This window comes from Pistacia vera, unplaced genomic scaffold, assembly GCF_008641045.1.
Source record: "Pistacia vera cultivar Batoury unplaced genomic scaffold, PisVer_v2 Contig878, whole genome shotgun sequence".
NCBI lineage: Eukaryota > Viridiplantae > Streptophyta > Magnoliopsida > Sapindales > Anacardiaceae > Pistacia > Pistacia vera.
Genome location: NW_022196754.1, coordinates 412517 through 430324, shown reverse-complemented (window position 1 = coordinate 430324; position 17808 = coordinate 412517). Strand labels below are relative to the sequence as shown.

The 17808-nt window shown below is 37.4% G+C and overlaps 3 protein-coding genes across 3 annotated transcripts; all 3 read left to right on the top strand.

Moving 5' to 3' along the window:
• Positions 1–118: 118 nt before the first annotated feature.
• Positions 119–4570, top strand: LOC116119231 (RNA pseudouridine synthase 4, mitochondrial-like). Its single transcript, XM_031405169.1, has 10 exons — positions 119–571; positions 936–998; positions 1165–1302; positions 1388–1435; positions 1530–1610; positions 2177–2290; positions 2406–2507; positions 2747–2855; positions 3209–3255; positions 3370–4570. Exons 1-10 carry the CDS (start codon positions 221–223, stop codon positions 3727–3729), a joined length of 1413 nt encoding a protein of 470 aa, XP_031261029.1. The 5' UTR covers positions 119–220; the 3' UTR covers positions 3730–4570.
• Positions 4571–7501: 2931 nt separating this feature from the next.
• On the top strand, positions 7502–11932 carry LOC116119232 (RNA pseudouridine synthase 4, mitochondrial-like). Its single transcript, XM_031405170.1, has 10 exons — positions 7502–7933; positions 8298–8360; positions 8527–8664; positions 8750–8797; positions 8892–8972; positions 9539–9652; positions 9768–9869; positions 10109–10217; positions 10571–10617; positions 10732–11932. The coding sequence occupies exons 1-10, from the start codon at positions 7583–7585 to the stop codon at positions 11089–11091; spliced, it is 1413 nt and encodes a 470-aa protein (XP_031261030.1). The 5' UTR covers positions 7502–7582; the 3' UTR covers positions 11092–11932.
• Positions 11933–14699: 2767 nt separating this feature from the next.
• Positions 14700–16903, top strand: LOC116119221 (cinnamyl alcohol dehydrogenase 1). Its single transcript, XM_031405159.1, has 5 exons — positions 14700–15169; positions 15256–15369; positions 15463–15690; positions 15767–16206; positions 16455–16903. The coding sequence occupies exons 1-5, from the start codon at positions 15081–15083 to the stop codon at positions 16658–16660; spliced, it is 1077 nt and encodes a 358-aa protein (XP_031261019.1). The 5' UTR covers positions 14700–15080; the 3' UTR covers positions 16661–16903.
• The last annotated feature ends 905 nt before the right edge of the window (positions 16904–17808 follow it).

Below are 17808 nucleotides of genomic sequence, written 5' to 3'. Positions count from 1 at the left end.
TAAAAAAAAAAAAAAAAGGCTGTAGGACCGACGTTAATTAAATCTCACAAAATTTAGTAAAAAACAATAGATATATTGGGCCTATATTTAACCAAACAAAATAAGCCCAAGCCCATAATTTAAAGGACGCAGTTTATGTACCGGCTGACCGGTATCATAACAAAATTGCCGGTAACAAAACCCTTCTTATCCCTCTCAAGTAATTACACGCGCGAGCACGATGCACAACCGAAAAGCCTCCACTAACTTGACGGTAATGGTGGATCCGAGCCTCCTCCGCCGCTTCCTCCTCCTCCGATTGCAACTATGCTCAGTCACTCGCGGAGGCGTTGGACTCTCCATATCGGCGTTCCAGCGACACTACACCACAAATAAGGATGATAATGGTAAGAGAGGCAAATGGTTCACTTTGCCTCCTTTCGGTTCTAGCATAAATGGCTCAGCTTTGGGAAAGCAGTTGGCGGGCTTCTCAAGCGTCGTCACTTCTGAAACGACGGCGGTTAAATGGGTTATTCGGTGCTGTCCCCAGTTGCCTAGAAATCTAATTCAAAAGCTCTTTCGCTTGAGACAGGTTATTGCTTCCTAATTTCAAAGTGTTTATTTTATTAATGAAAAATATAAGTTTGTCATTACTTCTTATTTATATATTTTACTAGGGTGAAGCTTGTTGCTTTAAGTTTACTACCATTAAGATTCAGTTTCGAGTAAGCTAAGAAATTTAGAATTTTAAGATTTTGATTTTGGCATCAATTTAATAAAACTGATGGGGGAGATATTATCGTTTCTGGATTCTTGAATTTTTTTTGAAAATGTAATGAAATGTCGTAACTTTTGAATTTCTAGTTTATAACAATTAAAATCTTGTTGGAAATGAAGGATCATTTAAAGGCGCTTTGAGTGTAAAACAAGTTTCTCATGGAATATCATGTATGCAGGTTCGAAGAGAATCCATCAGTTCTGACAATGGTGGTCAAATACAAGAAAGAAAACTGAAAAGGGTACTTGAGGAACCATTAAGCTTTTACAATCTTATTGATTTAAATTAGCTTATTCTTTCATGTGTACATGATATGTAATAGTATGTTCTGTTATACTAGTTCATATTGATTTACTGACACAAACTTAGGCGATCAAATGTTTCTGATCTTTTAAAATTACTGAAAGGTGACAGCCAAGGACTCATTGAACGTGGGAGATCGAATCTTTCTTCCCATTACCATTCAGGAGTTTCCTACTGAGAAAAAGGATTGCCCTTGCACTGAAGAAGAAGTGAATTATATTCGTAGCCTGGAATTGTATAAGGTCCTCGTGTTTAATTCTTCTATCGTTATCTATGTTTTTCTGTCTCACTTCAATCACAAAACTTTACATGGATTTACAAATTCAGGATCCAGCCATTATTGTTGTCAACAAACCTCCTGGGATGCCTGTTCAGGTAAGCTAACAAATATTGGTCTCTTTTTTTTTTTTATCTGAACTTTATTTTGGTGGTCATAATTATAATTTGTCTGAAATTTATGTTGAAACAGGGTGGCATTGGCATTAAAAGAAGTTTTGATGAGTTGGCAGCTGCCTATTTAACTTATGATTACTCAGAGCCGCCACGGCTGGTGAGTTTCCCAGTGACTCAAGTATAAACAATTCACATTATAAATAAGAATATAAGAAAGCTTTGATTCTTTTTCCCACTTTCTCTGAGATGCAACAATGTATGCCTCTGCCCACTCTGAAACGTGCTAAAAAATGCAACAGTAGTATACTCGTTGATCTATGAGGTCATGGTAAAGCTATCAACAATGTATTTAGTTGTTCAGCAGCCATATGATTGAATCTTCAAAATAATAGCATGTTGCTTTCATGGTTGATTTGGACCTTAATGGTGATTTATTTTTTCAGAAGCTGGAAAAATTAATCTTACTCTTAAAATTTTGATAGGAGTTCTGTTTTAGGTCGCCCAGTTTTGTTTTTGAGAAACATTTTCCCAGATTATAGGATGCCACTGTAAATATAATCAATTTTACGCTGTATCTTAAGCTTCTGGTCCAGGGTTTTCTCATTTTGTTGATTTTTCTGGGTGTCAAAAGTTCATGCTGGATAATGTAAATGATTGAGTAATATAGGTACTTATGCAAATTTTGCAGAATTTTTTAGGTTACTTTTTATATGTGTTCTGTAGGTGCATAGACTTGACAGAGATAGTAGTGGCATATTGGTGATGGGAAGGACACAAACGAGTGCAACAGTTTTGCATTCTGTATTCCGTGAGAAAACTATTGGTGCATCAAAAGATGTAAATGTCTTCTCTTTTAGCAAGTACTCGCTTTCCGTTACAAGCCTTCCATATTCATGATATATGCATCATATTAGCTCTGGGATAAATTCCATGTATCTTGTTATCTTATTAGGACATTGACAATGAAAAAAGAATCCTGCAAAGATGGTATTGGGCCCTTGTCATTGGATCTCCAAGACGCTCAAAGGGTTTGATATCAGCACCATTGGGAAAGGTTAGTATACCCTTGATTGGAATGCTTGTCCAAAATTTACAAACTTGAAGTGTTTTAATGTACTGACTTGTGTGGACTCAGTTTGCTATATGTTGTGTGTGCATGAGAGAGGAGAGATATATCGAATTTACAAGTTGCAAATTGAGCTAAACTGCAATAGATTATGATGCCTTGTGATTTTGCCTGGTATGTTGGTTGGCTTCCCCTAAAATGTTAACTCTGATTTTAGTGACCATCAGGTTGTGGTGGACAATGGAAAGTCTGATCGAATCACCATTGTCAACAACACTCAAAATATGACATCACAGCATGCAATAACAGAGTACAGAGTGATTGAATCGTCTCATGGTTAGCATAGTACTTCACCTCACATTTACTTCCAATATGAAATATGAAATATAAATCTGAGTATCTGGTTCTGGCTCTTTTGGTGATAAGAAGAGCATCCTAACTTATATGCATGTTGAAGAATATGGGTGACCTTCAACAGATGAGTAGAAGTATTAATAAAGAACTTGTCCAGTAATTTTGGCTATGAATTTCTAATGCACTAATATTTTTGTACATCTGGCCTCAAATTTCCTGCTTGAAATAATGTTAATTCAACTTTTTTGACTATCTTGAGTGTTCTTAGGGAAATTGTTTTGCAATATAACTTTTGTCGTTTGTTTATGCATCGTATTCTTGTGGTCATAATGCAGGTTACACGTGGTTAGAGTTGTCTCCTCTTACAGGTAGAAAGCATCAGGTATATATCATAACCAAATACTATGTCGAAATTTGAGTGCATCTTTATCTCTTTGTTCCATACTGATTTTTCACCCTGTTCAAATCCTATTTTAATCATGTTTGGGTGCCACAGCTCCGTGTACACTGCGCTGAGGTGCTGGGGACACCTATAGTTGGAGACTACAAATATGGGTGGCAAGCTCATCGGAAGTGGAAACAGTTGCATCCATCTGATCTTATTAAGAACTTAAATGAGAAGGTTTCGAAGGAAAAAGCTCTTCCCTTTGGCCTTGATTTGGAGAACGGAAGCATCTTTGGAAAGCACCCTCACCTGCATCTTCACTGTAAGGAAATGTTTTTACCCAATGTGTCTCAGGCTTTGCAAACTGTGCAATTATCTTCAGACTACGATCTTTCAGAATTGGAAACCCTGAAGTTGGTTGCACCTTTGCCTTCACACATGCAAAGAAGTTGGGATTTTTTGAATTCTTAAGCCACAACTATAATCGTGCAAACTTGCAGATAGGGATGGGCATAAAACCAAATAATCAAGCAACCTGACTATCCTGATCCAGACCAGTCAAGTTGTATTAGTTGATTCTTCTTCTAGCAGTTTACATCACTGCTCAATCAGTTGTAGGTTCCTCCTATTGTAAACCTTGAAACCTCACCCAACCCAAATGCAATTTTTGAACAGTAAAGGCCGGCTACATCTTAAACTTGATATCTCCCTTCTGTCATCTGCATGCAAGCTTCCATCTTCCAGTCTTGAAGCAGAACTTATTCGTAGTTTCTTAGAATTTTCTCAACTTCAAGTTTCATATTTTAGAGTTCTACATCTAACTTAAACCTGTAGCACTAATGTGTATGGCAAAGCCACATGCACCTATCACAGTAAACCTGCTGCTATACAATCTCAGTTCCCTTGTGGTCTACTTACCCTATTCTCCTTCACCATTTTTCTTGTTTTCATCAAACTCACATAGTCACATGCACCACTGGATATGCACACACGCATCCCACACAGTAGGCCCCCAGCACTGCCACCCATCACTTAAAACGATTGAGTGAGCAATGAATTTATCTTCAGGATGTATCCTCTTCCGCAACATATAGGAAAAAATTTTGAAATTGAGTGTTAGGATTATATGGAAATTTTTCAAAGGAATGACTCATAAGATACAGTTTTAACTTCTGTTGATTTCTGCTCCTAGCTTACAACCATTTCAGCAGCATAAGATCTTTTGTTAGGTTTCATCAGTTTCTAACCATTCTTTTCTCAAAATTAATAATTGTGGCGAACTGGATATTTGTCTGTTGTAGTTTCTATTATGGAAGAATCTTGAATGAAAGATGCAAATTAACGTTGGACAAAGTTCTCAAGGACTTGGTGTGTTAAAAAAAGAGTTTCTAATTTGGAATTTGCTTACTGCATCTTTTTCCTTTTCTACCTTTGATTTTGGATTTTGTTTAATGGATCTTTCTGCTTTATTCATTCTCTGTAACTTGTTGAACTTATATAAAGAACTGATATGGATAGTATGTTCTGTATCTAGTTCATATTGATTACTGACACAAACTTAGGCGATCAAATGTTTCTGATCTTTTAAAATTACTGAAAGGTGACAGCCAAGGACTCATTGAACGTGGGAGATCGAATCTTTCTTCCCATTACCATTCAGGAGTTTCCTACTGAGAAAAGGATTGCCCTTGCACTGAAGAAGAAGTGAATTATATTCGTAGCCTGGAATGTATAAGGTCCCGTGTTTAATTCTTCTATCGTTATCTATGTTTTCTTCTCACTTCAATCACAAAACTTTACATGGATTTACAAATTCAGGATCCAGCCATTATTGTTGTCAACAAACCCCTGGGATGCCTGTTCAGTAAGCTACAATATTGGTCTCTTTTTTTTTTTATCTGAACTTTATTTTGGTGGTCATAATTATAATTTGTCTGAAATTTATGTTGAAACAGGGTGGCATTGGCATTAAAAGAAGTTTGATGAGTTGGCAGCTGCTTTTAACTTATGATTACTCAGAGCCGCCACGGCTGTGAGTTTCCCAGTGACTCAAGTATAAACAATTCACATTATAAATAAGAATATAAGAAGCTTTGATTCTTTTTCCCACTTTCTCTGAGATGCAACAATGTATGCCTCTGCCCACTCTGAAACGTGCTAAAAAATGCAACATAGTATACTCTTGATCTATGAGGTCATGTTAAAGCTATCAACAATGTATTTAGTTGTTCAGCGCCATATGATTGATTTCAAAATATAGTATGTTGCTTTCATGGTTGATTTGGACCTTAATGGTGATTTATTTTTCGAAGCTGGAAAAATTAATCTTACTCTTAAAATTTTGATAGGAGTTCTGTTTTAGGTCGCCCAGTTTTGTTTTTGAGAAACATTTTCCCAGATTATAGGATGCCACTGTAAAATAATCAATTTTACGCTGTACTTAAGCTTCTGGTCCAGGGTTTTCTCATTTTTTTGATTTTTCTGGTGTCAAAGTTCTGCTGGATATGTAAAAGTTTGAGTAATATAGTACTTATGCAAATTTTGCAGAATTTTTAGGTTACTTTTTATATGTGTTCTGTAGGTGCATAGACTTGACAGAGATAGTAGTGGCATATTGGTGATGGAAGGACACAAACGAGTGCAACAGTTTTGCATTCTGTATTCCGTGAGGCGATAAGAACTCTTAAGGGACGTTTGGTTGGGGGTAATATGGGATTACTAGAGTTATGTCATCTTATATTACTTGATTACTACATTTGATTGTCAAATAATATAAGATTCTGGTAATCTTCAAATATCAATAGTAGTTACTGTTGATAATGTTAGAAGTAATCTGATTACTTCCATTTTCTTAGGTATTCTAAGATTACCAGGGTAATCTCTTTTTTTTTTTTACAATTCTATCCCTTATTAATAAAATTTTAGGACAATAATTCTCTAATTTTAAAATTTATTTACATGAATATGGCTTTTACTATTTCACCCCAATTAATTAACTTTTTGGACAAAATTACCCTTGAATTCAAAATAAATTGCAACCCACCCAAGCCATCACCCCCACCCACCTGCCGCTGCCTACCATTGGCAACCACCGCCGAAACGGCACACGGAAGGCTGAAAATGGCCTCGTGCACCGATATGTCCATTTCTAGCTAGATCGATGGTCGTTGACAGCCACGGACGTGGTTGTTAACGACCATCGATCTGGCCGTCGACGGCCAGATCTGTCACGTCTGGCCATTTCCAACTAGATCTGTCACGTATGGCCATTTCCAACTAGATCTGTCACGTATGGCCATTTCCAACCAGATCTCTGGCTGGAAATGGTCATACAGTGCACGGAGGTCATTTCTTGCCTTTCATGCGCCGTTAGGTTGCCGGCAATGGCTGGGTTGCTGGGAGTGTTTTGTTGATTTTCCAAACTTTGACCAGATCCGTCCATCTAGCAGTCAACGGCTCAACGGCTAGATCGATGACCGTTGACGGCCAGATCTGTCATGTATGGCCATTTCCAATCAGATCTCTGGCCGGAAATGACCATACAATGCACAGAGGCCATTTCCTGCCTTCCATGCGCCATTAGGTTGCCAGCTGTTGGCGGCCTGCAGTGGTTGTCGACGGCCATCAGTGACTGGGTTGGTAGGGGTGCTTTGTTGATTTTCCAAAATTTTATTATGGGCTTGTTTTTGCTAAGTTTTTAAATGCAGAGGGTTTATAATAATCAATATTAAAAAATAATATAATAATAATATTTAATTAGAAGACAATTCAGTAATTTAAAAAACATACCCACCAATTTATTCCTCTCAACCAAACATATTAATATAACATACCCATCAATTAACCAAACACATTTTTCTAAAAATTCATAGTAATCTTTAAGGTAATCTAACTTTCCAATAATCCAATATTTCTAGTAATCTAACATTCTCTGGACCAAACGTCTCCTTAAGTGTATTACTTAAGATGTTCTGAATTCAATTCTCGCCTTAGTTGCTAATAGTGGTGACCACTAAAACTCTTACTTAGTCAGTAATTCTCAGATCCTAAAAAATTAGTTGATGTAAGTATAAGTCGACCCAAATACCCCGATCATCAAATAAAAAAATTTAAAAAAAGAAGGCAGTAGGACCGGCGTTAATTAAATCTCACAAAATTTAGTAAAAAACAATAGATATATTGGGCCTATATTTAACCAAACAAAATAAGCCCAAGCCCATAATTTAAAGGACGCAGTTTATGTACCGGCTGACCGGTATCATAACAAAATTGCCGGTAACAAAACCCTTCTTATCCCTCTCAAGTAATTACACGCGCGAGCACGATGCACAACCGAAAAGCCTCCACTAACTTGACGGTAATGGTGGATCCGAGCCTCCTCCGCCGCTTCCTCCTCCTCCGATTGCAACTATGCTCAGTCACTCGCGGAGGCGTTGGACTCTCCATATCGGCGTTCCAGCGACACTACACCACAAATAAGGATGATAATGGTAAGAGAGGCAAATGGTTCACTTTGCCTCCTTTCGGTTCTAGCATAAATGGCTCAGCTTTGGGAAAGCAGTTGGCGGGCTTCTCAAGCGTCGTCACTTCTGAAACGACGGCGGTTAAATGGGTTATTCGGTGCTGTCCCCAGTTGCCTAGAAATCTAATTCAAAAGCTCTTTCGCTTGAGACAGGTTATTGCTTCCTAATTTCAAAGTGTTTATTTTATTAATGAAAAATATAAGTTTGTCATTACTTCTTATTTATATATTTTACTAGGGTGAAGCTTGTTGCTTTAAGTTTACTACCATTAAGATTCAGTTTCGAGTAAGCTAAGAAATTTAGAATTTTAAGATTTTGATTTTGGCATCAATTTAATAAAACTGATGGGGGAGATATTATCGTTTCTGGATTCTTGAATTTTTTTTGAAAATGTAATGAAATGTCGTAACTTTTGAATTTCTAGTTTATAACAATTAAAATCTTGTTGGAAATGAAGGATCATTTAAAGGCGCTTTGAGTGTAAAACAAGTTTCTCATGGAATATCATGTATGCAGGTTCGAAGAGAATCCATCAGTTCTGACAATGGTGGTCAAATACAAGAAAGAAAACTGAAAAGGGTACTTGAGGAACCATTAAGCTTTTACAATCTTATTGATTTAAATTAGCTTATTCTTTCATGTGTACATGATATGTAATAGTATGTTCTGTTATACTAGTTCATATTGATTTACTGACACAAACTTAGGCGATCAAATGTTTCTGATCTTTTAAAATTACTGAAAGGTGACAGCCAAGGACTCATTGAACGTGGGAGATCGAATCTTTCTTCCCATTACCATTCAGGAGTTTCCTACTGAGAAAAAGGATTGCCCTTGCACTGAAGAAGAAGTGAATTATATTCGTAGCCTGGAATTGTATAAGGTCCTCGTGTTTAATTCTTCTATCGTTATCTATGTTTTTCTGTCTCACTTCAATCACAAAACTTTACATGGATTTACAAATTCAGGATCCAGCCATTATTGTTGTCAACAAACCTCCTGGGATGCCTGTTCAGGTAAGCTAACAAATATTGGTCTCTTTTTTTTTTTTATCTGAACTTTATTTTGGTGGTCATAATTATAATTTGTCTGAAATTTATGTTGAAACAGGGTGGCATTGGCATTAAAAGAAGTTTTGATGAGTTGGCAGCTGCCTATTTAACTTATGATTACTCAGAGCCGCCACGGCTGGTGAGTTTCCCAGTGACTCAAGTATAAACAATTCACATTATAAATAAGAATATAAGAAAGCTTTGATTCTTTTTCCCACTTTCTCTGAGATGCAACAATGTATGCCTCTGCCCACTCTGAAACGTGCTAAAAAATGCAACAGTAGTATACTCGTTGATCTATGAGGTCATGGTAAAGCTATCAACAATGTATTTAGTTGTTCAGCAGCCATATGATTGAATCTTCAAAATAATAGCATGTTGCTTTCATGGTTGATTTGGACCTTAATGGTGATTTATTTTTTCAGAAGCTGGAAAAATTAATCTTACTCTTAAAATTTTGATAGGAGTTCTGTTTTAGGTCGCCCAGTTTTGTTTTTGAGAAACATTTTCCCAGATTATAGGATGCCACTGTAAATATAATCAATTTTACGCTGTATCTTAAGCTTCTGGTCCAGGGTTTTCTCATTTTGTTGATTTTTCTGGGTGTCAAAAGTTCATGCTGGATAATGTAAATGATTGAGTAATATAGGTACTTATGCAAATTTTGCAGAATTTTTTAGGTTACTTTTTATATGTGTTCTGTAGGTGCATAGACTTGACAGAGATAGTAGTGGCATATTGGTGATGGGAAGGACACAAACGAGTGCAACAGTTTTGCATTCTGTATTCCGTGAGAAAACTATTGGTGCATCAAAAGATGTAAATGTCTTCTCTTTTAGCAAGTACTCGCTTTCCGTTACAAGCCTTCCATATTCATGATATATGCATCATATTAGCTCTGGGATAAATTCCATGTATCTTGTTATCTTATTAGGACATTGACAATGAAAAAAGAATCCTGCAAAGATGGTATTGGGCCCTTGTCATTGGATCTCCAAGACGCTCAAAGGGTTTGATATCAGCACCATTGGGAAAGGTTAGTATACCCTTGATTGGAATGCTTGTCCAAAATTTACAAACTTGAAGTGTTTTAATGTACTGACTTGTGTGGACTCAGTTTGCTATATGTTGTGTGTGCATGAGAGAGGAGAGATATATCGAATTTACAAGTTGCAAATTGAGCTAAACTGCAATAGATTATGATGCCTTGTGATTTTGCCTGGTATGTTGGTTGGCTTCCCCTAAAATGTTAACTCTGATTTTAGTGACCATCAGGTTGTGGTGGACAATGGAAAGTCTGATCGAATCACCATTGTCAACAACACTCAAAATATGACATCACAGCATGCAATAACAGAGTACAGAGTGATTGAATCGTCTCATGGTTAGCATAGTACTTCACCTCACATTTACTTCCAATATGAAATATGAAATATAAATCTGAGTATCTGGTTCTGGCTCTTTTGGTGATAAGAAGAGCATCCTAACTTATATGCATGTTGAAGAATATGGGTGACCTTCAACAGATGAGTAGAAGTATTAATAAAGAACTTGTCCAGTAATTTTGGCTATGAATTTCTAATGCACTAATATTTTTGTACATCTGGCCTCAAATTTCCTGCTTGAAATAATGTTAATTCAACTTTTTTGACTATCTTGAGTGTTCTTAGGGAAATTGTTTTGCAATATAACTTTTGTCGTTTGTTTATGCATCGTATTCTTGTGGTCATAATGCAGGTTACACGTGGTTAGAGTTGTCTCCTCTTACAGGTAGAAAGCATCAGGTATATATCATAACCAAATACTATGTCGAAATTTGAGTGCATCTTTATCTCTTTGTTCCATACTGATTTTTCACCCTGTTCAAATCCTATTTTAATCATGTTTGGGTGCCACAGCTCCGTGTACACTGCGCTGAGGTGCTGGGGACACCTATAGTTGGAGACTACAAATATGGGTGGCAAGCTCATCGGAAGTGGAAACAGTTGCATCCATCTGATCTTATTAAGAACTTAAATGAGAAGGTTTCGAAGGAAAAAGCTCTTCCCTTTGGCCTTGATTTGGAGAACGGAAGCATCTTTGGAAAGCACCCTCACCTGCATCTTCACTGTAAGGAAATGTTTTTACCCAATGTGTCTCAGGCTTTGCAAACTGTGCAATTATCTTCAGACTACGATCTTTCAGAATTGGAAACCCTGAAGTTGGTTGCACCTTTGCCTTCACACATGCAAAGAAGTTGGGATTTTTTGAATTCTTAAGCCACAACTATAATCGTGCAAACTTGCAGATAGGGATGGGCATAAAACCAAATAATCAAGCAACCTGACTATCCTGATCCAGACCAGTCAAGTTGTATTAGTTGATTCTTCTTCTAGCAGTTTACATCACTGCTCAATCAGTTGTAGGTTCCTCCTATTGTAAACCTTGAAACCTCACCCAACCCAAATGCAATTTTTGAACAGTAAAGGCCGGCTACATCTTAAACTTGATATCTCCCTTCTGTCATCTGCATGCAAGCTTCCATCTTCCAGTCTTGAAGCAGAACTTATTCGTAGTTTCTTAGAATTTTCTCAACTTCAAGTTTCATATTTTAGAGTTCTACATCTAACTTAAACCTGTAGCACTAATGTGTATGGCAAAGCCACATGCACCTATCACAGTAAACCTGCTGCTATACAATCTCAGTTCCCTTGTGGTCTACTTACCCTATTCTCCTTCACCATTTTTCTTGTTTTCATCAAACTCACATAGTCACATGCACCACTGGATATGCACACACGCATCCCACACAGTAGGCCCCCAGCACTGCCACCCATCACTTAAAACGATTGAGTGAGCAATGAATTTATCTTCAGGATGTATCCTCTTCCGCAACATATAGGAAAAAATTTTGAAATTGAGTGTTAGGATTATATGGAAATTTTTCAAAGGAATGACTCATAAGATACAGTTTTAACTTCTGTTGATTTCTGCTCCTAGCTTACAACCATTTCAGCAGCATAAGATCTTTTGTTAGGTTTCATCAGTTTCTAACCATTCTTTTCTCAAAATTAATAATTGTGGCGAACTGGATATTTGTCTGTTGTAGTTTCTATTATGGAAGAATCTTGAATGAAAGATGCAAATTAACGTTGGACAAAGTTCTCAAGGACTTGGTGTGTTAAAAAAAGAGTTTCTAATTTGGAATTTGCTTACTGCATCTTTTTCCTTTTCTACCTTTGATTTTGGATTTTGTTTAATGGATCTTTCTGCTTTATTCATTCTCTGTAACTTGTTGAACTTATATAAAGAACCGCACATGCCTAAGTCTATGAGCGTCAGGGAACAAGATGATGTGTTTGGAAATAAGATCTGCGTTTACGTTAACCTGACTAATAAATAACACAGCGCGCTAAGTTGACTTAGGCACTGCACACGGAAGGTAGAACCGTAGAATATGCATTATCATTTAAACCTGGCCATAAAGACATTTTAACTGATTTAATAAACAAGATGCGACATGTTCACATCATACAAGTTTGTTAAAATCTTCGGATTAAGAAAGCTATGTTTTTCTTGTGGTGGCATTAATTTATCATTTTAACTATCTTTAATTAATTGAGTAATTGATAAAGATTCTTGAATGTATTATTTTAAAGGTTGGAGTCTCCCTTAATGTAATTAGAGTTAGAGATAAGTTTAATAGTTTAAGATTTGAAAAATTAGTTAAGGTCTTGAAAAAAAATAAAAAGATATTATCCTTAACTGAGACTAGGGATTCAACGTCCATATCTTCATTTTCTAGATCCTGAATCAGCAGGATGTTGATGGAAGGGGATACAATAATGATAAGCGTAGTTGAATAACATCATATTACTGGGTTTTGCAATGGAAATCTTATCCAGATGTGGCTGTAGATGTGATGTAAGTGGATAATTATTTTACAAATTGAGATTTTTAGTGGGAAGTATGAAACGATGTAACGATCTGAGGATAAGAATGTGCAGAAGGCATGGCGATGCCGATAAGTTAAGGCCTTTGAGTTGACTGGCAAACGTTGGTTGTTGTTGCGGGAGGTGTTTTTAATGGACCCCTAAGGTTTAGCGAGAGAACAAGAGGACCCAATATTTCAGAATTGAATCCTTACACTCTTGTAGTTTCATAATGGAACTCTTACACCCCTGGAATTTCACAAATACTTTGCCTTTCCGCTATTTATCCTTTGAAAATTAGAAATTGGAACATTCGGTAGGTGGATTCCGTGATCCATATAAGGGCGCAAATTTTCGGATTTTTTAGAAGTATACATCAATATCACGTTGGTTAATAGATTAAAAAATGCATTTTGTTAGTCAAATTAAGTATATGCGCAACTTTATTTACAAAATTCAGTCTTTTCTGCTAGACTGGGGCGTGCGTTTCCTATAGGTTCACCTCTAGTGGCCGCTGAGATTTGAATTAAAGACTCATTACCGAATATTCTATCAAAACTTCAGCCCATTTCAGAAAGGCACGGCTTGGGGATACGCTTTAAGTTAAAAATAACAAAAAGAAGAGAGTGAGGTTTTCTAATGCTTTAAAGATAGGAAACGAAGAAAGATTAGTCTTTGGCAAAGTTTCAACTGGGGTGGGGTGGTGGGTGAGTGTGAGTGAGAAGAAAGATTAGAAGCAAAATAAAAGGGGATTAGGAGACAATTCATCACCTTTATTGACCCCAAAATTCACACTAATGGTGGTGGTGGGGAAGACCTATGAAAAATTGCAACACAGTGACCCAATGGAAAAGCCATCGGCCGAATGACTTGTGCTATCCAAAGTTTACCGTAACGACAAGTTGATACCCAAAAGGTTTTAAACGATAAATAGGTACCTCGTCATGTTCTGTTAGTGATTTTTTGTTTATTAATAGTGAAAAGACTAAAATGCCTTCAAAGGTTCATTTAGTTTTTTAAAAAATTCTAAAAACCCCTAGGTTTGCTAATTTAATTAAACACCCCCAATATAAAAAGTTTGTTAAATGACAAAAACACCCCCACCACCCTAGTGCCAGATTCGGCCACCATCGCCGGAATCTGGTCGAAAAATTGCATTACGACACAGATCCGTCGGATCTGTGTCGTAACGTGCGATCTTGCCTTTTCGGTCAGATCTGCCACGGATTGGCCGGAAAGGCAAGATCTGGGTCGAGAACAACCAGATCTGGCTTTTCGGCCAGATCCGTGGTGATCTGGCCGGAGAAAGGCTAGATCTACTGCCAGATCTGGCCGTCGACGCGCAGATGGATTTTGCGGCGTCGACGGCTAGATCTAGCCGTAGATCTGGCCTTTCGGCAGATCAGCCACGGATCTGGCGGAAAAGGCTAGATCGATGCGTTACGACACAGATCCAAGGGTCTGTGTCGTAACGCAACTTTGGCGATTCCGGCGGTGGTGGCGGAATCTGGCACTGCGGGTGGGGGGGTGTTTTTGTTATTTTAAAAATTTTTATAATTGGGGTATTTTGTTAAATTTGTAAACTAGGGGGTTTTTTAGAAATTTTTAAATTTATTAAAAACTAAAATTCAAACTTTTAAGGGCATTTTAGTCTTTTCACTATTAAAAACAGTAATAAACAGAAATTCTACAGAACATAACGGAAAGTACCTTTGTTATTTCAAAACCTTTTAGGTATCAACTTGTCGTTACGATAAACCTTAAGTATGTGTAAGTCGTCTCCAAAGCCATCCTATAATATGTGGGTTATGGCTTAATAGTCAATTTTCAACAATAATGAAGACAGATCAGATTTCAGGTTGATGGGTAAATGATCGTTTATTTTCTTAACCATGTTCTTTGTTTGAAACATGGGATTTTAAAAATATTTGTTTAGAATCAACACAAGTTATGGTGGAGACTGACATATGCATGACGCATATTACTGAAAACAGAAACCAAGAAGCTAAGCTTGCTTCCCTGATCAATCAAACGACATAATCAATCCAACTGCCCCAGTTTCAGTAGACCCATCTAATTCATCGACGATCCTGACGTGGCTCAATCATATTTGGGCAGTGTGAATGTGCATAGGAACAAGGAAGCATGAAATCAGCCACCAAATCCATCTCATCTCACCTACCGCACCAGCTTGCTGAGATGTCCATAGCTTTCCTTTCACTTTGTTCGAGCCTATTTATACTTTATTTGATTCTTACGACCCCAAATCCATCTGCCCATCTCTCCTTCACGCCTAACATAACCACACTGCTCACAAAAGCAGACATTTTAAACAAATGGGTAGCCTCGAAAATGAGAAAACTGTAGTGGGATGGGCGGCCAGAGACCCCTCTGGAGTCCTGTCACCTTATACTTACACTCTTAGGTATCATTTATCTTCATTTCTTTACAAGTATTGATCTTGTTTAATGTCACAAATATTTCATTGTTTCTCACATCAAATTATTGCAGGAACACAGGAGCTGAAGATGTTCTCATCAAGGTTATTTGCTGTGGAATTTGCCACTCTGACCTTCATCAAATCAAAAATGATCTCGGCATGTCTAACTACCCAATGGTTCCAGGGTAAACTCATCAACAATCCTTCTGCTTTTTCAAAAAGCTCTATAGCTTTCACTTCTTGATTCTTCTTGTTGTTGTATATATATATATTTGCAGACATGAAGTTGTGGGAGAGGTGATTGAAGTGGGTTCTGCTGTCACCAACTACACTGTTGGCGATGTAGTTGGCGTTGGAGTTATCGTCGGATGCTGCAGAAACTGCCGCCCGTGTAACTCGGATATCGAGCAATATTGCAACAAGAAAATCTGGTCTTACAACGATGTCTACACTGATGGCAAGCCCACTCAAGGTGGCTTTGCGGAGTCCATGATCGTTGATCAAAAGTAATCGTCAAAACCTTTCTCCATTAATCACTAGACTTTTCATCGTGACTGAGAAAAATTCCGTTCTTTAATATAGGTTTGTAGTGAAAATACCAGAAGGGATGGCACCAGAACAGGCTGCGCCACTTTTATGTGCTGGTGTGACTGTGTACAGCCCACTGAGTCACTTTGGACTGAAACAAAGTGGACTAAGAGGAGGAATATTGGGGCTTGGAGGAGTAGGACACATGGGGGTGAAGATAGCCAAGGCAATGGGACACCATGTCACTGTGATTAGCTCTTCTGATAAGAAAAGAGCAGAGGCTTTGGATCATCTGGGTGCTGACCGGTACCTGGTCAGCTCGGATGCAACTCAAATGCAAGAAGCGGCTGACTCACTTGATTACATAATTGACACTGTGCCTGCTTTTCACCCTCTTGAGCCCTACCTTTCCTTGTTGAAGCTTGATGGGAAGTTGATCTTGATGGGTGTTATTAACACTCCCCTGCAGTTTGTCACCCCTATGGTTATGCTTGGTGAGTTTTCATCACTCCTGGAAAATTGTAATTAGCATTCAAATCTGTTGATTGCAAAGGATCTCCGTGGCTTTTAAGTTTTCATTTTTTGAATAGTCAGACTCCATTCAGTAGTTTATATTTCCATTGGACTCTTTCTAGTTATTAAATCAAATGCTTTTGGTAGTGGTGGTTGTGTTTTATAATAGTCACACAGCAACTAAAATTTTTTTTTTTTTTTTTTTTTTTTTTTGGGTGGAATTGCGTAGGGAGAAAGACAATAACAGGGAGCTTCATTGGGAGCATGAATGAAACAAAAGAAATGCTTGAATTTTGTAAAGAGAAAGGATTGACTTCCACAATTGAAGTTGTGAAGATGGATTATGTGAACACAGCAATCGAGAGACTCGAAAAGAACGATGTTAGATATCGTTTTGTTGTGGATGTTGCAGGAAGCAAGCTTGAGCAGCAATAGAAAAAAAAAAACCATTCTAAAAACCCCTTCAACAAAAATATACTGAAATTAATACATGTTGAATGTGAATCTGTTTCCAATTTGCCCTTTTTTGTTTGTTTCTGCATTTGTTTTGGAGATGCTGTGTTCTTCCGGTAATAAATTGATAAGAAGATGAGGTGGTGTTCTCAGTAAGCTACCTTCAATTATTGTCATTGAAATTTATAATGTATCTATCTGGGTGTGGGGCCTCTGAGTGTTAAAGATAACCAAACTTTTCTGGAAAATGGAGAGAAAAATGTTACTAAATGTTCACCAAACTTTCGGCCAATAGATAACTCTTGCCAAACTTCAGTTGTATGAAAGGGAGAGCGACATTTTCCCACTCAAGGTTCGGTGAAATGATCCTTTCCTACCTTTAAGTTTCAAAATGAGACTAATGATCCTTTCCTACCCTTTAAGTTTCAAAATGACACTTTTTCATCCATCGTTAAAACTCTTTAGTAAATTCTGTTAACTGACATGGTATAATCTTAACTCTTTAGTAAATTCTGTTAACTCACATGGTATAATTATGGTAAAGACGAAAACATCTTTCATTATTTAAAACTAAATCCAAATCCTTAACTTGACAAGAACAAAGCATGAGCAATTACTGTTACTGAAGCTTCTCCACTAAAAAATAAAAAGGAATTGCGGCAATAAAAATGATGCCATTAATTGGTCTAACGAACAAGCAAGGGATTGAGCTGCTAGAATTAGCGTTAGCGCAGCCGTTTTCTCAGAGATTTTCGGTGCAAACAAATTTTCCCACCTAATAGTGTCATTTGCAATTTTGGGGCAGTGGGGTGGAGAACGACGGTGGGATGTGGAGGCCATAATCACACCTGGTTGAATGCAATTCTAGCAAATCGTATGGAGAAGATGACAGCTAGGTGCAATTTTGGGGCCGTGGAGTGGATTGGGGTGGGGTGGAGAATGGCGTTGGGGTGTGGCGGGGTGAGGAAGAAAGGTAAGGTTTCTTTAATTTTATATATAGGCGGTGAAATGACTTCATTAGCCTGAAACTGTTTTATAAATTTACCGTTTTATCTTTCTTAAGTTGAGGTTAATGGGGTGAGAAAGTGTAATTTTGAAACTTGACGGGTCAAAAAATGTTGTTTCATAAA